The 26,464-nt window shown below is 42.0% G+C and overlaps 1 protein-coding gene and 1 pseudogene across 1 annotated transcript; both read right to left on the reverse strand.

Annotated features, from left to right (window-relative positions):
• Nucleotides 1-2,975: 2,975 nt before the first annotated feature.
• Nucleotides 2,976-26,464, reverse strand: Psmd12 (proteasome 26S subunit, non-ATPase 12). The gene is made up of 11 exons (XM_048446057.3): nucleotides 26,273-26,464; nucleotides 19,527-19,586; nucleotides 19,312-19,440; nucleotides 18,702-18,809; nucleotides 16,996-17,100; nucleotides 9,476-9,625; nucleotides 9,254-9,388; nucleotides 8,560-8,672; nucleotides 6,691-6,865; nucleotides 5,050-5,127; nucleotides 2,976-3,507 (listed from the first exon to the last, which is right to left on the reverse strand). Exons 1-11 carry the CDS (start codon nucleotides 26,378-26,380, stop codon nucleotides 3,298-3,300), a joined length of 1,371 nt encoding a protein of 456 aa, XP_048302014.1. The 5' UTR covers nucleotides 26,381-26,464; the 3' UTR covers nucleotides 2,976-3,297.
• Nucleotides 14,747-16,644, reverse strand: LOC125408033 (large ribosomal subunit protein uL6 pseudogene; annotated as a pseudogene).

Consider the following 26,464-nt stretch of genomic DNA (forward strand, 5'->3'; position numbering starts at 1 on the left):
AGTAATTCAATAATTGAGAGTAATTGCTTTTCCAGAAGACCCCACTTGGTTCCCAGGACAAATTCCTCTAACTCTAATCCATGCGATCTGCCTCTGTGAGCACCCACATTCATGTAAAGTCATCTCTCTCTTTCTCTCTCACACACACATACAATCTTTAGAAAGTACAGATGAAAATCATATAATCTGCTTTATAGATTAAGAACTGAATAGAGAAGAGACTTTTAAGTATGAGTTTATCCTCTGGATTTTCTTAAAAATCCACACGTTAGTGTTTTTATTGCTGCTGTATCCAGAAGTTGAACAACTTAAATATGTACTTTTATATTTACTACCCAAGATAGGACTTTCCTTTTTGGTTTTTCGAGACAGGGTTTCTCTGTAGCTTCGGAGCCTGTCCTGGAACTAGCTCTTGTAGACCAGGCTGGCCTCAAACTCAGAGATCTGCCTGCCTCTGCCTCCTGAGCGCTGGGATTAAAGGCGTGCGCCACCACTGCCCAGCCCGTAACATGACTTTTAAAGATATTTTTCAATGATTCGGTAATAATCACATATTAATTGAAGGTCGTGACTACAGAAACAGCTATTAGACTCAAAAGATTCCTCCTGGGTAGTAAACTAGCTAGTGGAAGTGACAGCAACCCTACTATAGTGTGCTCATACTTAAACTAAAACACTTTGTTTTTTGAAGACAGGGCTTCTCTTTGTAGCCCTGGCTGTCCTGGGATTCACTCTGTAGACCAGCTAGACTGGACCAATATAGAAGAGATTTAGATTCTGAACAACTCAAACTGAAAACCATTTTTTAACGTTTATTGTGTGCATACGCCACAGTGTGTGTTGTCAGATGACTTGAAAGAGTTCAGTTCTCTCCTTCCACCATGTGGGCCCTGGGGCTTGAACTTAGGCCTGTCAGCAGAGCCTTTGACAGTTACCTTGCTGGTCCAAAATCTCAAATTTTGATGACCTTCTGCTAATGAACTTTTTCTAAACTAGTAACTGCTTAATATTTGACAAAAAGATGCAAGTCATGTAAGAGCAGCTTACCAAATTCTAGTTACAAGCGGTGCCAAATTGTCATACACAGCTGGCCAGCTGAGGGCTGACAAGGCTTTCAGTGTTGAGTCCCTCTAGACAGATGAAGCTAGATGTCATCAATCAGTTCCAACTTGCTGATGAGAGTCAGCAATGTGAAGTGATTTATAGCCATTTCATGCAAATGAAAACTAAAGTCAGTCCCTTAGTGCTGTGTAGTAGGAGCTTAGTAGGCTCCTGGAGTCTCTCAAACTGCCAATTTTGCTTTATAAAAGATAAATGATATAAGATCCTGACGTTACCAAAACATTAATTTCCCAAGAACTAATCAGATTACTTTGGTATGTGACACAATGACTCAGGACAGAAATACCAGAGAACCCACAACTGTCTCTAACTGTGGGATCATGAAATAGGACAATTTGGTGACCATAAATGGGATATGATGAAAAATGCCATAACTAGAGTATGATTTCCTCATTTGGACTTTTTCAAAAGTCATGCATAATTCCTTCATTAAAAAAACAAACTTTCTAACACTGTTTCATTTTTCTATTTTCTCTGAAATAAAAACTTCCAAAAATTGCTTATACTAATTGATCTCAGATGTTGACAGTAAAACTACTTTTGTCTCAATGCTATATTAAAAAAACTTAAACCATGTTTACTATGAAGGTGGCCTTAAGCCTTTCAGTCATTCTAAAGTAATAAAAAGCAATTAGATTATCTAGAACCAGGTCATGGAACTGAAGACCCTACAGTAATAATGAATTTGAAATGTTAAGGACAGAACTAGACATGAAGCCTGGAAGCATCCAAGAGTGACATTTCATGGGCCATGTCTGGTGGCACAGACCTATAATCCTTGGCCAGTTTAGGCAGGATTCCAAGTTCAAGGACTGCCGGGCTAGCCCGAACAACTTAGTGAGACTCTGCGCATACATAAAAAAGTGAAAACCTAAGGCCAGATTTATAGTTCATGGGTAAGTACTTACCACACGTATGAGCCTCTGGGCTGTACTTCAGGCACAACAGAAAGACGTAGGTGCCAAACTTAAGTTCATACAAAGGAAGTGCAGGGAAAGGATGAAGAGCCCTACCCCAAAGCACCACCAGGATAACTCAACAGGAAACGGCCTGTGCCAACGCGGCTTCATCTCCTGGTCAAGCTGGGCTTAGGAGTGCACACCTGAAGCCTAGCTCCTGGGAGGTGGAGGCAGGAAAATTGGGAGTCTAAGGTCATCGACCATGACATATCAAATTTCAGGCCAGCCTAGACTACATAAGACCACCTCAGGGCTGGAGAGATGGCTCAGTGGTTAAGAGCATTGCCTGCTCTTCCAAAGGTCCTGAGTTCAATTCCCAGCAACCACATGGTGGCTCACAACCATCTGTAATGATGTCTGGTGCCCTCTTCTGGTCTGGAGACATACATACAAACAGAATATTATATACATAAGAAATAAATAAATAAATAAATATTTAAAAAAAAAAAGACCACCTCAAAACAAACTTGAAAGCAAACAAGTAGGAGGGGCACAGTATAATCAAAGTACTGTGATTGATGTTTGATTATGGGATCGGAGATGAAGCTGAGCTTGTGTACTGCTTGCTTAGCATGGTAGCCCAGGGTTCAATCCCAGCATCACCAGTAATCCTAGTATTTGGGGAGGAGAGGAAGGAGAGGCCCAAGTTCACGGTCTTCATCCTCTACCACAGAGTAAAGTCTGAGGGACAGAACTCTTATTTATATTCTGTGAAAGAATTCCAAATGCACTTTGGTCATACTTCCTGCCACAGTATCAAAACACAAAGCGCATCTCCATGCAGAAGATCCTTCCATGTTCTATGTTGGTTTTTATTCTAGTAAGTCATCAACAGCTATGTCACAATTATTTATAAACATTTGTTAAATCACTACCCCTCCAAGCAGAGGCAACTTCAGAAGCCAACACACACCCTGTTTTTATTGCCATGTGGTTGTCAAGTGACTAAAAACAGATGGCAGGAACTTACTCAAGTGAGCCGAGACACAAACCTTTCGTCTTCAGACACAGGAAATGCAGAACATCTTTCTACCAATTGCAAAGCAGAGTTAACATGAAACCGGGGAGAGGAAAAGGCAGAGGGGGTTCAAACACATTCACTATCTTAAAATTTTAGAAAAAAAGTGAAGAGTAAGAAAAAACCAGCATATCCACCATGAAAACAGTCTTTCTTTTTAATGGCCTCCAACTGTGTCTTTTCTAAAAGCACCCGGCCTCACTGTAGGTTGTGTATCATCTCCTCCTTGGCTATGAGGTGTGTTGTTTTGTTAACCAGAGACATCAGCGAGTTCAGTTTCTGAGACCAGTCATTTAATAAATTATTTGGATCCTTGGGTCTCTGGAAGTTGATGACTCCAGCCAACCTGTCTACTTTAGCAAAGATGGTCTTGTTAACGACTAGATTCGAGAGGAAGGCCTCTGACTCCTGTGAGAGAGAAACAAATTGGATCAAAATGGATAACAGAGAGACATCTGAAAATTCTTCACCATTAACTAACAGGCTAAGGTCAATGACAATCAGTTACCAACTGCTGACTGTAATGATGTACTTACAACACCTGATCATTTACCATGTGAACCCTTAGATGTGCTGACAGCTACTAGCAGTAGGGAGGATGAGGATCAGGAGTTGGAGGGCAGTCTCTAACAACGGAAATGTAGTATATTTCTGCACCACTTACAAATGCAGAATTAGCAATGAAACCAGGGAATGGGAAAGCTCTCTCTCTCTCTCTCTCTCTCTCTCTCTCTCTCTCTCTCTCTCACACACACACACACACACACACACACACACACACACACACACACACAGTCTCCAGAGCCAGGGCTGAGCCTAAATGTGACCCTGCAGATTTAATCCTGGTGGTAATAATAGGGACGAGCTAGCTCCTCCCCTTTATAGTCCTTCCCTCCATTTTTCTCTCCAGGCCAGGCACACGCTCCACTGCTGAGCTGTATCCTGACCTATAGTTATCTCTTCAAGGCATTATGGTATAGTTGTTTCCAGAATGCTAGGTGAGAACATGCGCTCTGCCTCTAGCCAACTACAAGGCCACAGACAAATGATGCTACTCTGGCGTCTTCTAAAAGAACTGACCAGCCAGTCAAGAGGGAAGGAATCCTTTCAATTCTGACATGTGCTGGCTCTTCTTTTTCAGATGAACTATTACAACAGCCACTCTGCTCTGACAGAAATGGCTTCTGAGGCTATTAATTCTACATCTTTTTTCGTTTTCATTTTTGAAAGCAGGGCCCCATGTATGCCAGGCTGGCCTCAAACTATGTAGCAAAGGGAGGCAATAAACTCCAGATTCTCCTATTCCCCAAGAGCTGGGATTACAGGCATGCCACCTCCTGCATCTTTTTGTGCTGTCAACATACACACAAATGTGACCACAATTACTCCCCCAATAAACCCTGGAGCCATTTCAGTGAATTCAGTCAAGTCTTCCTCACAAACGTTCTCCATGCAGTTTGTCTTTGTGGCACGCTTAACATTCTTTTTTCTTTCCTTTTTTTTTTTTGAGACAGGTTTTCCCTGTGTAGCCCCAGCTGTCCTGGAACTTGCTCTTTAGACCAGGCTGGCCTCAAACTCAGAGATCCACCTGTTTCTGCCTCCCCAGTGCTGGGATTAAAGGTATGTACCACCTCTGCCTGGCTCCAACATTTTTATTAGACTCCCACACCTCTAAGTGAAGGTCCAGCTAGTAAAAAATAATAATGTAATTTTGGCTATTTTTTGGTATTTGAGATAGCTGGGACACTTTAAACTACCTAAATTTAAAATGAAATAGTAAAAGCCAGGGGTGATGGTGCATGTCTGCAGTCCAACACCTGGGAAAAAGAGGCAGGAAGATGGAGAGAGAATACAGGGAGTTGGAAGCCAGTCCGAGGTGAGAATCTGTCTAATCAAGTAACTCGACAGTAGTGACTGACACACAACACAGACAACACATTCAGTACTTACATCCACAGAAAGATCCAGAAGCTGTGCCATCCTTTTCATTGTTATCCGAGTGTAGTACTTGGCCATAATCCTGATGTTCTGTCAGATGACACACACAACAGCCATCAGTAGGGTTGAAAATCCAGCTGCTTACATATCCAGGAAGTTTACTGGCAACATGGGGCTCAGAGCTGCTGTTTTTCCCATAGCTCCCCAGTTAGAAAGAAGCTGGTTCTAAATGTCCTAAGAAGCACTGAACCCTGAGGTAAAGATCGGCTTCTGTAGTTATTTGTGAACTTAGTATTTTACTGACTGATCCTTCACTTATTGAGATAGCGCAGCCCTGGCAGTTCTGGAACTCCATGGAGACCAGGATGACCTGCATAATAGAATTCTGCCTCAAAACAAAAACTTAAATACTTGTTTGTATTAATGACACTAATGGTTTAGATGCTATCTATAACCCTAGCACCTGTAGGTGGAATCCAGATCTACTATATAGTGACACCAGGATTCACAGGGGGAGAGGTGAACTATGAAGCAGGCATTTCCGCTGTCCATCAAATCTAAAAGCAACACAAGGCTCTGGGAAGCCTGAGGTGCTCTATATTCTCAACTCTACCTTTCCTTTACCCTTTGAATACAATCAATGGCCTGATTCATTGAGAATCTCTTATAGCACAGGCTGACCTCAACTTTACTGAGGATGGGCTTGAAGAACTGATCCTAGTGCCTCTTCCTCCCCCATACTGGAATTACAGGTGTGAGCCACCACGCCTGCCTTTAAAATTTTGGATTTTAAAGCTGGGCAGTGATAGCACACTCCTTTAATCCCAGCACTCAGGAGGCAGAGGCAGGGGGATCTCTGAGCCTGAAGCCAGCCTGGTTTACAGAGCAAGTTCCAGGACAATTAGGACTACATAGAGAAACCCTGTCTCAAAAACAACAATAACAAACAAAAAGATTTTGGACTCCTGTGGGATTCTTCCAGAATGAAAACTGCTCATAGCTAGTTACCCGTTCTGTTTCTTCCTCTTTCTGAGAAAAGGTTTCACTGCGTATTCCTGACTCGTCTGATCTAGCTATATATCAAAGACTGAACTCAAATTCATGGCAGTTCTCCTGCCTCAGCTTCTTGAGTGTTGGAATTACAGGAGTGTGTTACTACACCTGATTAGTTATCAGCTCTGAAAACAAAAAAGAAAAAAAAGAAACAAAAAAGATGGGAAAAACAGACAAGCAGGATAAGATAAATTCTGGCAGGCTCTGGAAAGACTGAACATCTAAAACAGGTTACTACAGGGGAAAATAAGTCCTGAAGTAAAGAGCTAAAAACACAGGATCTGATATCCCCTTCTGGTCTCCACAGGAGTTGCATGCATGTGAAACACATATAAAATAAAAATTAAAATCAAAAAAGCTTATATGGGCCTAGTGGCTCAAACTTGAAATCCTAGTATATAGGAGGTGGAAGCAGAAGGATCTGTGCAAATTCAAGGTCACCCTGATCTGCAGAGTGAATTCTACTTATCAGGGCTGCCTGAGACCTTGTTTCCATACCCCCTTCAACAGAAAGGAGTGGTCTATGTTCAAATTCTTCCACTCTTAGTTCTAAGACAACCCAAAAGGTAAGCTGAGAGCCAGTTGACTCTTGATTCTTACATGTTCCACGACTCTGTTTTTCAAGTCTTTCCACCTTTTTTCACCTTCTTCCGTAGAGCTGAAAACGTCAGTGGCCGGGGTCTCAGGGGAACCCTTCCGTAGCTCCACCCCATAGTCCTCAACCAGCGTGGACCAGCGCATCAGCTCCATTGTGGTAAAAAGCTTCAGCAGATCCCTGAAAAGTGCAGCACCGCAGTGTTTCAGATCTGCCTAACAGGCTCAGTGGGGTTAATCCCAAGTCGCAAGTCTAAGCAAGTGCTCTCTAACCAGAAACTTCTTTATCACATTTATTACTTGTGTGTGCATGTGTGTGAGGGTGCACACATTCCATGGTGTATGAGTACGTCAGAAGACAATCTGTGGGAGTTGGTTCTCCTTCCACCACGTGCTTCTGGGAGTGAGCCAAGGTTGTCAGGCTCAGAAGCACCTTTACTAAGTCATCTTGCAGGCCCCAAACCTAAAACTTTCTTGAGTGCTGCTATGATGTCACAAGTGAAAAATTTTGTGGCCTCACAGATTTGAATGTAGCCTGAGAAGTCTAAAACGTTAAACTTGTGATCAAGTATAAGAAAGTGAGTCATCCGGGTGGTGGCAGCACACACCTTTCATACCAGCACTTGGGAGGTAGAGATCTCTGAATTCGAGGCCAGTTTGAGTCGAGTTCCAGGACAGCCAAAGAAAGCTACACAAAGAAACTCTGTCTTAAAAAGCAAAACAAAAAAAACCAACAACAATAAAAAACCAGACCCCCCCCTCCGCAAATATGAGTTCTCACAGGAAACATCGCGATTCAGAACTAGGAACAATGATGAGACAGTCACAATTCTACCTTCTGATGGTTAAACTAAACAGTTAAAACGTAAATATCTTCTGGCAACCTGTGTAAGGTATAGATGAAATATTCACAAACTTCATTCAGGCTTAGGTTCCAATCTAAAATAGCATGTGTACATGCAAAGATTTTGAAATCTGAAAAGCATTTCATGTCAAGCATTTCATGTAAGAGTCTCAGCTTGATCAACGACAAATTAAAACTAGCTAAACAAACAAACAAACAAAATTCCAATTTTTTAAAATTTATTTTATGTATATTGGTGTGAAGTTGTCAGATTCCCTGGAACTGGAGTTACAGACAGTTGTGAGCTGCCATGTGGGTGCTGGGAATTGAACCCAGGTCCTCTGGAAGTGCTCTTAACCAATAAGCCATCTCCATAGCCTCCAGAAATTCAATTCTTGCCACTCTTACTTAGTAAAATATCTGTCAATTATTATGCTATCCCTCCAGCCTGAAGAGCACCCTCTATCAAGCATGTTCTCCTTACTGAATGTCAGTCTCTGAAACAGCTGTAAGCACACTGGTCAAACAAAGAAGGAAATCAGCTCTTTAAACAAAAGTCCATCTGCCAGATATGGTGGTGCAAACCTTTAGCCCCAGCACTCGGGAGGCAGAGGCAGGCAGAGTTCGAGGCCAGCCTGGTCTACAGAGTGAGTTCAAGGACAGCTACAAAAAATAAAAATAATCATAAAAAAGCAGCCTATTATTTGAAAAGAAACATGTTTTTTTTACATATGATATGCTCCAAATAGACATACTCTTGAAAATCATGATGTCCAGGCTATTACTGCTAAACCTTTTAAAAATGAATTATTAATTAACTAAATGCCGCTAAGCCAGATTTGATGGAGAACTCCCACGAGCAGAGGAACTGAGTGTCAAGCAGGCCAGACTCTCACTACATTAGTGTTTGCAGTAGCACTAACTCCATATATCACAACGAATTCTTTTCTCTACTCCAATCTAGCAGCAGCCACGTGCACAGGAGGAGGTAAGCATCTTGAGTGGATTTTTACAGTGATACCCGCACTTACTTGTATTTGGGAATTTCTTCCAGCTTCTTGTCACTACTTATCCGGTGAACCAAATCTGACTGCTCGTTGTCAAAAGGAGCCAGGATGACATACAGAACAACGCTTTTCAGAGCCTAAGAAAGTAGTAAGCAATAGTTCATGTGTAACTGGAAACATAATGGGATTGAGCACAAAGAGAAGACCAAGAGTTCTATGTTCTAATTTTTATTTTAAACTCAAATAGTCTTAGAAGGGGTCAGGCATGGTAGGGCATGCTTTTTAATCCTAGTACTCAGGAAGCAGGAGCAGGTGGACCTGTGAGTTTGGTCTACATAGGAAGTTTCAGATCCTGTCTTAGAAACCCTGTCTCAAAACACCCCCCCCAAAAAAATTAAAAAAATAAAAACAAACAAAAACAAAATAGAAACAAAAACAAAAAACCAAGACTTTCCCCAAAGTCATTGTTATCCTTAATCTACTGGACACGTCAAACAGATGTTTATCATCCCATTTAGTCTGACACAACAAACAGAAATCAGTGCTATAGGGCACATTATTATGGCAGTCACAGTGATGTAAAAACAGGCAAAAATGTAAGTTATCTTTCTCAGGAATCAAACTGAGGACCTAGTGCCCATCAGGCAAAGGTTCCAGACTGAGCTGCACCCCAGCCTTGAAGCTATTCCAGCATCAGCATCACCGCATGCCTCCTTACCTGCTGCCACTTCTCACTCTCTGCCTGAATGCAGGGCGTGTCATAGATGGCTCTGTAGTGTTTACAGATCGACAGATAGGACCCCTCGTGCTGGTCCAGCTGAATCATTAAGTTATAGTACTTCAACTTTAATTTCTGAAAGAAGTTGACAAAATAGGTTAGGCTTTTGACTTGTAGCAAAACACTTTGAATGCAAATACACCGTGCAGAGACAATGCTCACCTCTGTATTTTCTTCCTGGAAAAATTTGGTGTTAATTTTTTTGCTAATGATCTGTGTGCGAATGTAATCCTTAACAGCTAGGCAGAGTCTCATCTGCTCCAGAATAAACTCCACTCGCTCCTTCTTCTCCATGGATCCATAGGTTTCCACCTAGCAGAGCAATTCCTCAGGTAAGTTTCAGTTACTTAGTGGATATTAAAATATTTAGACAGGTCAAATATTAACTCTTCATATTTGTACAGTGTTGGCGATTATACAAAAAGCAAGTTAGGGAGCTGGAGACATAGCTCAGCAATACGTATCTAGCAGCCATGTCAGGTGCCTTGCAACAGCTTCTAACTCCCGGTCCAGGGAATTTGATGTCCTCTTTTAGATTCCAGGAGCACTGTGCACACACACAAAATGGTATTTTCAAAAAAAAGTCTCACTATGTAGCTCTGGCTGTCCTACAACCCATTATGTAGAACAGGCTAGCCTCAAACTCAAGAGATCAACCTGTCTCTTCCTCCCAAATACTGGGATTAAAGATGTATACCACTACATCAGGCAAAATAAATCTTTAAGACAAGAGAATTCTTGGAATTTGCCCCTGCTGGTTTAAGATCCCATAAATATTAATGCACATATAAGGGTTTGCATAACCACTATCGCAATGAAGACTCACTTATCCCTCTATAATCACAAAGTTTCTTTACTCTTAAGCCCTGGCAAACAAATGGTCTGTTTTCATCACAGGTCTGTCATGTAAAGAATGCTAAATATATAGGCAGTGGTAGTGCCTGACTTTAAAAAATTATTTATGGGCTAGAGACATGGCTCAGAGGTTAAGAGAACTGACTGCTGTTCTGGAGGTCCTGAGTTCAATTCCCAGCAACCACATGATGGCTCACACTCATCTATAATGAGATCTGATGCCCAGAACACTATATACATAAAATGAATAAATAAAAAACAAAATTTTTAGTTTATGTGCATTGCTGTTTTGTCTGCATGTACATCTATGTGAGGGTGTCAAATCTCCTGTAGTTAAGAGTTGCAGACCACCGTGAGCTGCCATGTGGGTGCTGGGAATTAAATCTTGGTCCTTTGGAAGATCTGCCAGTGCTTTTAACCGCTGAACCACCTCTCCAGCCCTGGTGGTGCATGTCTTTAATCCCAGCACTTGAGAGGCAGATGTCATAGGGTATTTGATACCACTGTGAAACTTAAGACAGTGTTAATAAAACCTTGGATCAGGGGGTGGAGCCCAAAGACTAACTGACAAGAATTAGCCACAGAGTAAGGAGTCAAGGAGATGGATAGAGCCACACAGGAAGTAGTAGGGAAGGACTTGGGAGATTTTCCAGTTTCTTTTTTTGGGGGGGGGGGTCTGGAACAGGTAGAGAAACTTGATTGCTGGACCTCTGGTAAAAAAAAAAAGGGGGGGGTCAGTTGTTCGCTCTTCTATTGCCTTTTTGATCTACCAGGTTCTCACTCCTGAGTCATTCCTGGTATCAGAAGAATTTAGATAAAATAACAGGCAGAGGCAGGCAGATCTTTTGTGTGTGTGTGTGTGTGTGTGTGTGTGTGTGTGTGTGTGATTCCAAAAACAGTTCCAGGCCAGCCTGTGATGTAGGTGGGCCTTCTGTTATGTGTTATTGTCATTGGTTAATAAAGAGACTGCCTTGGCCCTTTGATAGGACAGAAAATTAGGTAGGCGGAGTAAACAGAACAGAATGCTGGGAAGAAGGCAATGAGGCAGACGCCATGGAGCCAGCCATCAGGTCAGACATGCTGAATCTTTCCCAGTAAGCCACCACCTCGTGGTGCTACACAGATTATTAGGAATGGGTTAATCAAGATGTGAGAGTTAGCCAATAACTAACTCTCTACAGATAATGGGCCAGACAGTGTTTAAATGAATACAATTTGTGTGTTGTTATTTCCGGGGCTAAGCTAGCTGTGTGGGAGCCGGGCGGGACGAAAAGCAGGTCTGCCCACAGCTCCTTACTACAGATGGCTGCCCAATGTGGATAACTGAATCCACAGAAAGCCTGAGAAATCTTGGGAAAGAATAGAGTAAAGCATGTTTTCTTTGTAGCAGCAATTTCTCGTGTCTGCTCTGCTTGCTACAGGCAAGCAAATGCTCTCATCTAAGAGAGGCTTCCTGACTCAGCTTACCCGCAAAACTTTGTAGCTTCTTTAAGAGGTCCTGCCGCGAAACACTTAAATGGTGTTGGTGAAAAGCTGAACGCATGCTTTTCGGTTTTCAGCCATAGCAGGAAAAAAAGCTGTGCTATTTTAAAAATGCTGGCTTTCTGGACCATCCTGCCAGGGCAAACTCTGACTTTCAGGCAGGCAGTCTGACTGACTGTAGTCTGTGATCAGAATGCTGCACCTTGCTTGCTGGCAAGAACCTTGAAACGCCATAGAGTTGTGGCAGTGAACACAGCTCTGGCTGGTATCTCAGCCATGAGGGTGGAATGCTAAGGAATGGGCTGGATATAACTGTCAAAGCCACGGCTTTAGTCCTACCCATTAAAGACTCATGTGTCAGAAAAAGAAAGATATACAGTAAAGAGAGATCCAAAGATGAAGAAAACCTCTAAATATTTTACAGTGTATTAAAAATATATGCAGGCTAAAAGTTAAAGTTCTTAAAGTAAAAAAGGAAGAAAGAAAATAGTTGGGTGTGGTGGTACACACCTTTAATCCCAACACTTGGGAGGCAGAGGTAGATTGACCTCTGTGACTTCAGGGTGTGGTAGCATACACTTTCATCCCAGCACTTGGGAAGAAACAAGTGGATCTCTGTAAATTCAAGGACAGCCTGGTCTACAGAGTTATTCCAGGACAAAGATATACAGAGAATCTGTCTCAAAAAGTAAAAGTGAAAATAAAAGAAATAGAGGTTAAAGTAAAGCCACATAAAGATGGAAAATACACAGAGAATCTTGATACTGTATGCTATTATGCTCTCTTTGAATTGTTTGAATGCTGAGGAAGGAGCAACAGCTGCAAAAGATATTTGTTTATAAATGCTGCTGAACTAATTCAAGATAGATATTTTGAAAATACCTTGACTTCAAAATTTGTATCTAAGGTTATGATGCTTTGGAAAAGTTCTTCTTTTGTTTTCACAGAGGATGAGACCCTGTGGATTGCTTCTATCCCAACATGGTATGATAGACCATGCCCTCCTGAAAGGTTGCTGTGAATACCCTCAAAAAATTACTTCATTCAACTGCCAACTGAGATGAACCTGGCAGACAGGTTATACCATGAAAGACCTGATTAACAGTGCCCCCATACAGCAGGAAGAAGTTTGGAGAGAAATAACTACATCCACATTCCCAAATATTGTTTATAAATGTTCTTTTACATTTAAAGGGGGATATGATATAGATATGAATAATTTGCATTGGTATGGATTTAAAGGTCAATTTTGTTATATATATATATATTTCTGATCTTGATTGAGGTATTGTGATTATGTAGTTCATTTAAAAATGCAATGCAGGGCTGGAGAGATGGCTCAGTGGTTAAGAGCACACTGGCTGCTCTTCCAGAGGTCCTGAGTTCAATTCCCAGCAACCACATGGTGGCTCACAACCATCTATAATGAGATCTGGCGTCCTCCTCTGGCATGCAGGCATACATGGAATGTTGTATACATAATAAATAAATAAATATTTAAAAAAATAAAAATGCATAATTAAAAATATAAGTTGTTAATGGATAATCATCGATAATAGTCAAGCTTATAATCATGTTAGTTAGATTTTCTAGATGTGCATAGATATATTTCAGATAGGCATTCTTCATGTCTTTCAAAGACTACAGAACATCGCATTTAATGTTTTAATAACTTAGGACTTTTCATGACAATGAGACACGCCTGCTCCTGGCAGCACCAATCTTCAAGAGGAAGATGGGCATCGAAGAGGCTCCTTATGGAGTTGGTTAGCCATTTGGGCAAGAAACTGCTCTTGCCTGGACTATTGTATAAACTGGACACAGAGACCCCGCAGAGAGAGGACTGCTGAACTTGCCTAAAGATGAGATGATCTTTTGGGGTTCCTGATTTATGAAAGAGTCTGTGAGACATTCTGCAGGACACAGCAGATAGTGACTGAACTGCCTTTGAAATTTCCTGCTTCATGGAAATGTCTGCTGGATATTATGGGCCTGAAGGCTGAAGATGGATGCCCCAACGATACAGAGGAACTTTGGGTTCCTGTCCAAGCAGTGAGATGTCTCTGTCATTTTTAGAGTTTTGGAAGTTGCTTACTTCTTGTTTACTTAGGTAATATTATATCCTTCTGGAGTCTTTGATGGAGTTGAAGAATGGTTAGTTATAGTTTTCCTTAATTATGATAAAGATAAAATAGATATAAATATTGTAACTGTAATTCTTACTTGATAACTGTTTTGTTATATGTAATTTTACTATGTTAAAGTAAAAGCCTTGGGGCTGGAGAGATGGCTCAGCAGTTAAGAGCACTGACTGCTCTTCCAGAGGTCCTGAGTTCAATTCCCAGCAACCACATGGTGGCTCATAACCATCTGTAATGAGATCTGGTGCCCTCTTCTGGCCTACAGGCAGGATACTATATAAATAAATTAATAAATCTTAAAAAAAATAAAAAAATAAAGTGAAAGCCTTTATTTTTGTTTAAATAGAAAAAGGGGAAATTATGTAGATGGGCCTTCTGTTATGTTTTATTTTCATTGGTTAATAAAGAGACTGCCTTGGCCCTTTGATAGGACAGAAAATTAGGTAGGCGGAATAAATAGAACAGAGTGCTGGTAAGAGGGCAATGAGGCAGACGCCATGGAGCCAGCTACCAGGTCAGACATGCTGAATCTTTCCCAGTAAGCCACCACCTCGTGGTGCTACACAGATTATTAGAAATGGGTTAATCAAGATGTGAGAGTTAGCCAGTAACTAACTCTCTACAGATAATGGGCCAGTGTTTAAATGAATACAATTTGTGTGTTGTTATTTCCGGGGCTAAGCTAGCTGTGCGGGAGCCGGGCGGGACGAAAAGCAGGCCTGCCCGCAGCTCCTTACTACAAGCCTGGGTCCTAGTTCTAGAAGACAAGGCTGAACAAAGAAACCCTGTCTCAGAAAGCAAAGCAAACAAAATAGAATGATAAATATGAGAGAGCCAGGTAATCCCAGCACCCAGGAGGTAGACAGGTGGAGCTAATTTTGTTTGTTTTTCAATACAAGTCTTTTATTGCCCCAAAAGACACCCCGAATCGTATTAAAATTCAGGATCTTGTTTCTGGAGCTGGTAACTTAGGTCTTACTCATCAGCCTGCTGCACTGTTTCCTTTTTAGACACATACATACCATCCAAAAACTTTCTGATATCCTTGTTTTTAACTGTCGTGGCTTGCTGAGTTTGAAAACAAGCTCAATATCATTTCCTTCAAGGATTAATTCATCCTTCTGTGCTTGAGAGACAGAACAAGCAACGCCTGTCCTCATCCGAACCCTGCGGATATACTTTTCACCCAAGAAATTTCGGATTTCAACCAAAGACCCATTCTCCTGAATAACGACGTTGATGGGGAAGTGAGCATACACGGACCTCATCTTGTAGCGGAAGCCCAGTGTAACACCCTTGATCATGTTTTGAACGTGGCTGCAGATGGTTCTGACGGTGGCCAGTTCCTTCCTGTTTTCCCACCATTTGTCAACCCGGAGCCTCTTCTTCCCAAGAAGGCTCAGCTATACATTGATGTGATTGAAGTCCCTCCGGAGGGTTCCTCTGGGGCCCTTCACAATGACTGTGCGCCTCTTCAGAGTGATGTCCACATTTTCTGGAATGTCGACCGTCTGACAGTCTCGCAGTACATGGGGCAAAGAGCTATTTGTTTTTTGAGACAGGGTTTCTGTGTAGCTTTGGAGCCTGTCCTGGAACTCACAGAGATCTGCCTGCCTCTGCCTCCCAAGTCCTGGGATTAAAGGTGTGTACCACCACCAGTCAGCAATAGGTGGATCTTGGTAGACCTGGACAAGCCTAGTCTACAGTGATAGTCCCAGGGCTACACAGAGACACTGTTTTGAAAAACCAGTAATAATAAAAATTGTGTGAGAAAGTTCCTGGGATGGAGTATATAAAGAAGTGGTTTTCAACCTTCCTAAAGATGCAACCCTTGGGGCTGGAGAGATGGCTCAGTAGTTAAGAGCACTGATTGCTCTTCCAGAGGACCCGGGTTCAATTCCCAGCACCCACATGGCAGCTCATAGCTGTTTGAAGATCCAGTTGCAAGGGATCTGACACCTTCACACCAATGCACATAAAATAAAAATCAAATAAACCATAAAAAATATTTTAAAAAAAAGATGCGACCGGGGCTGGAGAGATGGCTCAGTGGTTAAGAGCACTGGCTGCTCTTCCAAAGGTCCTGAGTTCAATTCCCAGCAACCACATGGTGGCTCACAACCATCTGAAATGAGATCTGATGCCCTCTTCTGGCCTGCAGGCAGACACACAGACAGAATATTGTATACATAATAAATAAATAAATATTTAAAAAAAAAAAAGATGCGACCCTTTAACACAGTTCTTCAAGTTGTGGTGGCCCCAACCATAAAATTATTTTTGTTGCTACTTCGTAACTGTCATTTTTGCTGCTGTTATGAATCATACTGTAAATTTCTGATATGCAGGACATCTGACACACAAACCTGTGAAAGGACTGCTTGAGCTCCCAAAGTGGTCACGACCCCCAGGTGGAGAACCACTGATATCAAGGCTCGAGGATTTGCAGGGAAAAAAGATCAGAGAACGAAGACAATGCAGGGCACTAGCCCTTTCAGTAAAGTCACGTTTCCCTTCCATTAGCCCACTGGAGAATGAACTCAGCTAGAATGTCAGAATAACCTGTTTAACCTAATGGGCAGTCCCTGACAGACCCCAGTGAGTATGAGTTCACAAAAGCGACTTAGAATTTCTGAGCACATTCATGTAACATTTTCTGGTGCGAGACTCCATGGCTTTTCTCAGAATGCATAGCTCTCTAAAGAGGACAGTATATATATTCACTCTATCAGTTTAGGCCTTTAGAAAGCCCTGGAGAACACAACATCAAATCAGGGTTCAGTATGCCAGGGAAACACTTATCACTGAGCTCTTAAGACTTGCAGATCTGTCAATTTTCCTTTGATAAACCATTTTGGTCTAGAAATTTACCTGTAACCAATCATTCACTAAATATAGCCAAAAAATTTAATAGCAGATTCCTAAGGCATCTAAGTAAGCAGTACATTTACTTAAATTCTAAACAGAACTCAAATAAATCTACAAAAACTAAGGTCAATTGTTGATGCTAACTTTTCTTCAAACTGTGTTTAGCAGGTTAGCTTGTAGAATTTAGTTTCCAAGGGCCCAAAGAACACACTGTGCTGTGTGCATGCTTACTCTTGGTAACTTAGCAAAAAGCAATGATGCATTAAAATCAGCCACTTCCACAAGAAAATACTGCCAACTCAGCATAAAGTTTACATGCTCCCGAAAGCCCCTTACCTGTAACTCTTGAAGGATGGAAGCAGCCTCTTTCACATCACCATTTTGTTCTTTTATAGTTGCTAAGGTTTTAGTCAGTCGCGCACGTTCAATTTCGACATAAATCTACAAATGGAAAATGACAGTCTCAAACTCTTCCAGAAACATGTTCACATTTAAAAGGCAGAACTGCACTACCAGGACTACTAGCTGCATCCTGCTGCACACATCATCATTCACACACACTTTGAGAATCTCTCATCACACACAGAGCAGGACACAGCAAATACCTTTATAAAACATTCTTCAAGGTGGAGAGATGGCTCATGGGCTCAGAATCTAATGCTATACCCAAGGACTGCAGTTTACAGCAGAGCACCTACATCATGTGGCTCACAAAAGCCTATAACCTCAGCTCCAAGGGATCCAATACTCATTTCTGACCCCTGTGGACATTTATGTATATGCCCAAATATATATAAAGTAAAATAACTTTTAGAAAAAATCTGTATTTTTCAATTTTGGTGTGGGAAGTATTTCTGTATGTGTTGCTTTTATTGGTTAGTAAATAAAACTGTTTCAGCCAGTGGCTTAGCAGAGTAGAGTAGGGTGGGAATTCCAAGCAGAGATGGAGGAGAAAGAAGGCGGAGTCAGGGAGAAGCCATGTAGCCCATAGCAGGTAGATGCACTGGAGCCTTGGCAGTAAGCCACAGCTCTGTGGCAATACACAGATTAATAGAAATAGGTTAGTTTAGGATATAAGAGCTAGCTAGCAATATACTTAAGCTATTGGACAAACAGTATTGCAAATAATATGGTTTCTGAGTGATTATTTTAGGTCTGGGTAGCTGAGAACAAACGAGCAGCCTCTACCAACAAATTTTACTTTGGGAAACTAAATATAAAATTATTGTGTTTAACAAGTAATAGGATCACAAGCTGTATTAATGACACAAAAACCAGAAACTGGCTTTAAAAGATTTGCAAGAGCTAGACAGTGGTGGCACACGCCTTTAATCTCAGCACTTGGGAGGTAGAGGCAGGTGATTTCTGTAAGTTCGATGTCAGCCTAGTCTATTACAGAGGAAGTTCCAGCACAACCAGAACTGCATAGGGAAATCTTGTCTTGAAAGCTCAACATCAGAATTCTATCAAGGCTCTAAAATAGAATCATCCTTTGTTTTGGATGTTGTGGGCTGAGTTAAAGTAGCATGTGTACCCCCCCCAAAAAAAAACCCAAAACAAACAAACCAACTAATTCTAGCTGGACACTGCAGCATACCCTTTTAATCTCAGCACAATGGAAAGCAGAGTTCAAGACAAGTCAAGGCTGCATAGTGCGATTCTGTCTCAAACAAAACAAATAAAACCTACCAGTCCCTAGAAATAATGTGAAACAATAGCACTACATAAATGTATTTCACTTACGGGAAGTTACTAAAAGAGGGCATACAAAGTTAACAGTGGCTGGAGTGATAGCATTTTGTTTATTCCTTAAAAAATATAAAACATAGTCTGGCATGGTGGCACACAACTTTGACTCTAGAACTTGGGAGGCAGAGGTAGGAAGATATCTAGGAGTTTGAGGCTAGCCTTGTCTACACAGAGATTTGGTCATAAAACAAAATGAAAACCAACAAAATCACCATACAAATATACTTACATGCAATATAGAAGCACGCCACCCTCACTAATAGCAGGAAGAGGTCGCCCAGCACAAAACTTACCTTTCCTTCCGTAACCATCCGTAGAGTATCAATCAGTCGTAGCTTGACAGGGAGGTCTGTGATCTCCTCCACATAAGTACAGCACTGCTGAACCATTTTTGCAACAGCCTAATAAAATACAATAAACCATTCATAACTGAAATTTATTCTTCAAACAGAATTTTTGTTTGTTTGTTTTGAGAAAGGGTATCCCTGTGGAGTTCTGGCTGGTCTGACATTCTCTTTGTAGACCAGGCTAGCCTTAAACTCCCAGAGAACCATCTGCCTCTACATCTCTCCAAGTGCTGAAATATCATGTCCATCTTGGGGGGAAAAGTTTCATAGCTAGATCCCAGTAGAATTTCAAACCACCTCTAAAATATATTAGAAAACTGTAAGTTAAATGAAATTTCAATGAATTCAGAGATTGGTTTCCTCAAAATCTTTAAATGCAAATATACTACTTGGAAACTTTTATATTTATTATTTATGTGTGTGAGCTTCTGTGTAGGCTGGGAAACAGCTCGCAGGAGGTGGGTCTTGGGGTCAGGCGTGGCAGCAGGAGCATTTACTCACTGAGCCATTTCTCTAGCCCCAGTCTTTTGTGGTTTTAAAGCAATAAAGAACTCACTTGTTTTAACTGACTCCGCCGTTTTGACAAAAGCATAATATTTTCATTGAGTAAGTCCCATTCTTTAGCCTCATAACACATTTTCACTACAGCAACCAAGATGCGGGATGTGGACACCATATCAGAGGCCTGCAAGAAAGAAAAGCTGTCCTAAGTAAATGGGGCAGCATCAAAAGAATCACTGATAACTGTGTTCTGCTTTACTATCTACTCACAGTTCGGGTCTGCTTTTCCAGAGAGAGAAGGGTTTCAATGACTTCTTGAAGCCGTCCTTCCTGAAATAAGAGAAAGCAATGAACAATTAAAACATTGCCAATATAGACCCAGCACCTGACCAGAGCTTTTGAGAAAGTTAAATCAATGTCCATTCTGACAGGAAAATGTCATCCATTACTGTTTGTTTTGTTTTTCTCCATTTGAGAAAGGTTTGCTTCTTCAGGGGAGTCTTTAAGTTAGAGATCCCCAGTCAGGACCCACGAGCTGCTTCCCTTCTTCCCTCTGTGTGTGTGTAAGTGTTCTACCACTGAGCTACATTCCCAGTACGGTACACAAGCTTTTCTTTTCTTCCCCTTTTATCCCTCTCTCGTTTCCCATTTATTCATTTATGGTTTTCCAAGACAGGGTTTCTCTGTGTAGCCTCAGCTGTCTTGGAACTTGCTCTCTAGACCAGGTTGGTCTTGAACTGACAGAAACTGCCTGCCTCTGCCTCCTGAGTGCTGGGATTAAACAGGTATGTATCACCATCATCAGGATATTTAATTTTAGGGGCAGGGCCTCATGAAGTCTGGGCTGGGACTCAAACTCATTATGCAACCAAGGAAGACCTTGAATTTCTACTCCCTTGCTTCCATAGTTACAGGCACACAAACACATCTGGTTTATATGATACTAGGGGCAGAACCAAGTATCCCCAGAATGTGAGGCAAGCATTCTACCAGGTAAACTACCATCGTAGACTCACAAACTTAAGATGGAAAGAAGCCCAAGAAGAAGAAGATGGAAAGAAGCCTGCAACTACAATGCTGTCTCATCTGAGAAAAAAAAAAGAAAAAAAACACCGAGTCTTTGTTTTGCATTTTAATTTATTAACTCATAGTGGTGCTACCTGTTTATCTTGTTCTATACAGAACTCTTAGCTGATAGGACACTGAACAGTTTAAATAGAAGAATGAATGTTTTGAAGAAAACACTCACAAACTAGCCTGAAAGTCATGCTCTTAAAGAGAGGCTCAACCAGACTAAATATACCTTGCTGAGAGATGGGAGGAGGGACAGTGAGTTAGACAGGCAAGTGGCAAAATAGAAAGGGAGATCCAGAGTAGAGAAGATTGCAAGTATGAGGTTGTCTCAATGGAAAGAAGGGCCAGGGGTGTGGCTTCGTGACAGAATATTTCTCTGACTGCACAAAGCCCTGAGCTTGTGCCCTTAGCACCTCACCCACTGTTTTTCTAGTGATAGTCATAGACAATTCATAAATGTTGTTCCCTCCCCCACAACCATTTAACAGCTTTTATGACCTATGAATTTAAGTCATAAATGTTTGGATTTTGTCATATTTTCCAAGATAACCTGTAAAACACATACACAGAGAACATATATTAAAAAAACACACACACATATCACACACACACACACTTTGCTGGGAGTCTAGGGAATGGGCTAGGAATTGATGACATTCAATTCAATAGTATATATTGAACAAATATTTTCCTACTGAACTACAATCCCAGTCTAACCACACAGCACAGATTATGGACTGTATGAACTTAATAAAATCTGGAAAATGTAGCTGGGCAGTGGTGGTGCATGTCTTTAATCCCAGCACTTGGGTGGCAGAGGCAGCAGATCTCTATGAGTTCGAGGCAAGCCCGGTCTACAGAGTGAGTTCCAGGACAGCAAGGCTATTACACAGAGAAACCCCGTCTCAAAAAACCAAAACTGGAACACAATTATAACATGTTCTAACAACGCTTCCTAAGCAAAAGGGAGATCCAGTTCAGAAAGCCCCATGGGCCCATGTTCTCCAGGGGGGAAAACAATGGATAAAGCTGGAAGGCTAGTGAGTCACAAAAGACGGGAATCAGTGCTAGGAAGTCAGCTGCAAATTTGACTGTCACCGAGATGGAGGTTTAAGGAACTTGACAGGCCACAGAGGTATCAGCACAACCAGCACCTAAGCTTTGTCCATCCTGGTCCCCCAATTCCTCCAAGCACATTCCTTCCTTTGTGCTCTGACAGCTGTACTGTGCTAAAAGTACCCTCTATGGGAAAATAGTAGTCTAAGAAAATAAAGTGGGGAAAAAAAGGTTAAAACGCCAAACATCCTTTATGCACTAAGATAGCCGTCACTGTAATCAGGTGGCATGTAGAGGACTACATGGCACTCTAACTCAGAAGCAGGACCCTACATGGGAGGGAGTCACACTGTCACAGACCATGTACTCCATGATCAACATAAAAGGCCACCTTCTTAGAAAAGAGTTCTTGACTACTGTTGCCTGAAATCATCTGTCACTCAATACCTCTCTTAATACTGACCCCTCCAGCTCTGCTTGGCAATAACCCTGAACTATATTCTAATGGTTACTGTCATTGTAACCTCACTGCAATCTTAACTCTGGAATTGCTGTTTACCATGGTAGTTCACCGTGAAGCTTCATCAGCCAAACATATACTATGACTTTTATAGATACCATTGTTGCTTTTTGAGACAGTCTAACAGTGCAGACCAAGCTACCCTCAAACTTGCACTGACCCTCCTGTTCTGGTTTCCAACATGCCAAGCCTACAGGTGAGAGCCATCATGCTTAGTGTCTTGGGTGCTGTTCTATTACTGTGAGACACCAAGACCAGGGAAACACTTATGAGAGAAAGCATTTAATTGCAGCTTGCTTACAGTTTCAGAGGCTTTTTAGTTCATTATCACCATGGTAGGGAGCATGCTGACATGCAAGCAGGTGCTGGAGTAGCAGCTGAGAACTACATCCTGTTCCACAGAAAGTGAGAGAGACTTGGAATTGGCTTTCTGAAACCTCAAAGCTCACCCCTGGTAACACACTCTTACCAGCAAGGCCACACCTCCTAATCCTTCTAATTCTTTCAAATAGTTTCACTCCCTGGTGAATAAACATTCTAATATATGAGTCTCTGGGGACCATTCTTATTCAAACTGCCACATTTAGCTTGAAGATAACTTTTCATTCCTTACATAATAGTGATTAGTGGCCATTTCCTACCTACCAAGCGGTCTCTGAGTTCCCCTAGGCCTGGACCCTTGTTTAATTGTCACTTCCTTCATATCATCGTGTACATGACATATGCTAAAACTATTCAGAATGTCTTAATGGCTTACAATTCTTGACTGTCACAATAAGAAGCACAGCTCCTGAAATGCCCCCTCTTCCAGGCAGCCTCTCAACTCAAAGGAAGTAAGATGGTAAAGCCATCCTACACCAGGTGTCAGAACATGTGTGACTCATTTTCCTCACTTTCCATGTACATGAGGTAATGTCTACAGTTTGTTTAATGTCACTAAGTGCTGGGCATCTGTAAGTTTGCCTCCATTAACCTGAGAGATCAAATCTGTTAATGGTCTGCTAAACAACCTAAACAAGGAACTAATACAAAGTTACCACAAATTGTTGACTTTTAAAGCTTTACAGGATCTATTTTTTAAAGGGCTCTTCTGTTTAAACTGTTAACAACCATTAGGCTGTTCTACACCTCAAGTACTTTTTATTGCTAATATTCACTTAGGAAGAAGCAGCAGATGACTTAAAAAAAAAGGAAAAAAAAGAAAAAAAAGGAAAAAAAAGAAAAAGTCTGGATGGGTAGGAGAAACAAAGACTATAGAATACAATGTAAGACTGTAAACAGCCTCTAAATAACCCCAGTTCAGAAAGTTCTCAGCACTATCAACTGCTGCACTATCAACTGCTGAACCGCTAGTATCATCTGCAGCTCTGAGGCCTTCAGACTGAGTTAACACTAAAGGAAGGGACGACCAAAGCCAGGAGGCTTTTATCATTTACCTCTTTTTTTTTTTTTTAAATTCTGCTCTGGACCCTCAGGTGCCATTACAGAAGTGTCAGAAGGAAAAGGATTAGTGTAGGCTGTGGAGTCAGACTGCTGGTTCTACATTTTAGTCCTAGCACTATATAATCCGGGGAAAACAAAACACTTCACAACTCTGACCCTCACCTTCTCTTAGGGTTCATGCATGATTAAATCACTAGCTATAAGGACAAGCCCACAACAGTGTGAGCATCTTGATCATCACAGCTGACATCTTTCTAGTAAGACAGCAGTATCACAGGCACAGCTGCTGTCTGCTGGTTGTCTTAGGATGTAGATACAGAATTGTTCTAGGTCATGCCTGCAAGAGATCCAAAATGGAATGACCAGAACTGGCAATTTTACTGCTCAGGCTTAGACTTCAGTCTGCCCTCTTGTTTTTCGAGACAGGGTTTCTCTGGGTAACAGCTCTGGCTGTCATATAACTCACTCTGTAGACCAGGTTGACCTCTAACTCATAGAGCTCCGCCTGCCTCTGCCTCACAAATGCTGGAATTAAAGGTGTGTGCCACAACCACCTGGCCAGTCTGTCTTTTTAAGGCATCTGCCAAATGTGGTTTTCACATCAGATATATTTATATTATTCTTCCTAATAAGATTTAAATTCTTAAAACTGAAACAATGTCTGAAGGAAATTAAGCGCAGAACTAATGACCCCCTTATCAGGAAATGAGATACAGCAAAAACTGGTAACTATTCTTGTTGCCAGGCGACCTGAGCTTGATCAGCAGTGATAAACCAAAATTTAAAGTCTTGCCACAAATGAAAAGAATAACACTTTCTTCATAGTTATTGAGCTAAAAATAAAACATATGCTAAAATGTTCCATACATTCCAAAGTAGAATTGTAACATTAAAGGCTCAGTGGCAAGAGTACTCGCCTAACACACAGGTCCCAGGGCTTAATCCACAGCCCTGGAAAGGGGCAGAGAGGGAAACAAACAAACAAACAAACAAATAAAAACCAGGTTAAAACCTTAAAGAGAGTGGTGGCACACACTTTTAATCCTAGCACTTGAGAGGCGGAGGCAGGCGGCTCTTTGAGTTTCCGGCCACCCTGGTCTACAAAGTGAATTTCAGGACAGACAGGGCTGCATAAAGAAAGCCTGTCTTAAAAAACAAAACAACAAAAACATTAAAAGGGCTGGAGGATATAGTTCAGTGATAGAGTGCTCGCCTAGCATGTCCTGGGTTCAATCTCTAGAAACACACACACACACCAACACAACTCGCATACATACCTTGTTTTGCTTGACAAACACATAGTCTTTAAAAGTTAAACACAAACCCCCAGAATTCCAATGGTTTACATTTTAGTTACTTTAATAGGCCCAAAAGTCTTTGTTCTGACTACATCCAGAACTCATCAACCGCCCAGGAAGGCATCTGGCACTTGAGTTTGTAGCTGTGGCATACAGAATAGGAACGGCCCCTTTTCAGGCAACACTCTCTATAGTCTTCTCCTTCCTGCTTGAGGCTTCCCAGTACTGGGATTCCATGTGTGAGCTACCCCCTCTGGTGTCATCCTTTCTAAAGAGAATGACACCTTTCCTGCTAGGAACACCACTATTCTACTGCCTTCAAAGTGGACATTCAGGAGATGACTTTGGCCTGCAGGTGTGTTTTAATTCTTCAGCTCATCGGTTCAAATAGCATTTTAAGACAGATTAACATTCAGTTCCTCAGCATTAAAAGATTTCACATAAAAATCTCTATTCCTGGGGCTGGAAAGATGGTTCAGCAGTTCTCTTCAGGAAGACCTGGGTTTGAGTCCCAGCACTCATATGGGATTTCATAACAGGTGTACAAACACACATGCACGCAGAACACTCACTCATACACATAAAATAAAAAGGCAAATTTCCCATCGAAAACAGCATTGTCAATCGGCTTTGTGAAGCTACTGCCTTCTGTACTTATGTATTAAGTTCTTCAGGAACAAATAAACAACCTTACATGGAGTACATCCCTGGTGACTTAACACTGAACTGTAGTAGGAATTTAAGGAGCTGTAATCCTTAGTAATAACCAAAACTGTATCTAATTAGAAAATCTAGTTTTGAATCCCCGATTCTGGCTACTACTAACTATAACCTCGGGCAAAATAACTTCAGTCTTGTCTTCCATATGTACAAAATGAGATCTAAAATGTTTGCCTAACATAAAGCATAGTGTGTGGAAACGTTTGGGTCAAGGTATGTTCTCATTCCAGGAGAGGTTGGATAGTGTAGCTCAATGGCAGAGCATTTGTCTAGCGTACATGAATCCGAGTTCGATCCCTAGCACAAAACACGTTCATTTTCTGCCCTGTCAGGCTCTTTTTAATACCCGCTTGTCTTTCCTATACTGTCCTGAAACGACTCTTGGCTTTCATTTTATTTAATCTTACTCAAACCCAATGTGCTCCAGTGACTCTCGCTTGGATGGCTCACCACCATGCTCGGGGTGCTGGGTCCATTACATTTGTACTACGACTTTCCTGGTTCTCCTGGCCAAAGACCAGGCACACTGCCATGATTTATAAACAATTTAAGGACGTAAGTTGATAGGGCCACAATAACATTACAACCAAACTCTCTGATACAGCCTGAACCTGAGAACCGACTAAATCAAACGTTACTTTGCGTCCCAAGAAACGGCAGGCACTAAAACTGGGCGTCAAGTTCGATGGGAAAGAGGCGACCAGCTCTCTCGGGCTTGGGGACCTTCGGGTTGCGGGGACTCCAGAGCGGACAGACCCGGGGTCTCACAATCAAGCAGGTTCAGCCCGGGCTAGGAAGGCACCAGGGATGCGCGCTCCAGCCCGCGGGCCCCCTGAGGCCTAGGCAGGCTCCATGCCGTGACTCAGCCCCTGGCGCCCGCCAACAGCCGGCCGGCCTCCCCTCACCTTGGCCAGCTTCTCGCACTCGGGCAGGCGCTGATCCACCGTGGCGCTGTAGTCCACCTCCATCTTCACGATGCGCCCATCGGCCCGCTCCGAGCCGCCGTCCGCCATGGTCTCTGCCTAAACGTTCCCTGATGTACCCCAGCTTCGGCCACCACTCGTCACTCACACCGGAAGTCGCCCGCACTTCCACTC

The sequence above is a fragment of the Myodes glareolus genome, chromosome 9 (assembly GCF_982192425.1).
Source record: "Myodes glareolus chromosome 9, mMyoGla1.1, whole genome shotgun sequence".
Taxonomy (NCBI): domain Eukaryota; kingdom Metazoa; phylum Chordata; class Mammalia; order Rodentia; family Cricetidae; genus Myodes; species Myodes glareolus.

What these genes read in the sequence shown, in the direction of transcription:
- Psmd12 (XM_048446057.3), bottom strand. Translation starts at nt 26,380, where the DNA reads ATGGCGGACGGCGGCTCGGAGCGGGCCGATGGGCGCATCGTGAAGATG. An exon ending in GGATGGTTACGGAAGGAAAG is followed by an intron (nt 17,101 to 18,701) that starts GTAAGTTTTGTG and finishes TTCCATTTGTAG; the next exon opens with ATTTATGTCGAAATTGAACG. An exon ending in AGAGTGAGAAGTGGCAGCAG is followed by an intron (nt 8,673 to 9,253) that starts GTAAGGAGGCAT and finishes CTACTTTCTTAG; the next exon opens with GCTCTGAAAAGCGTTGTTCT.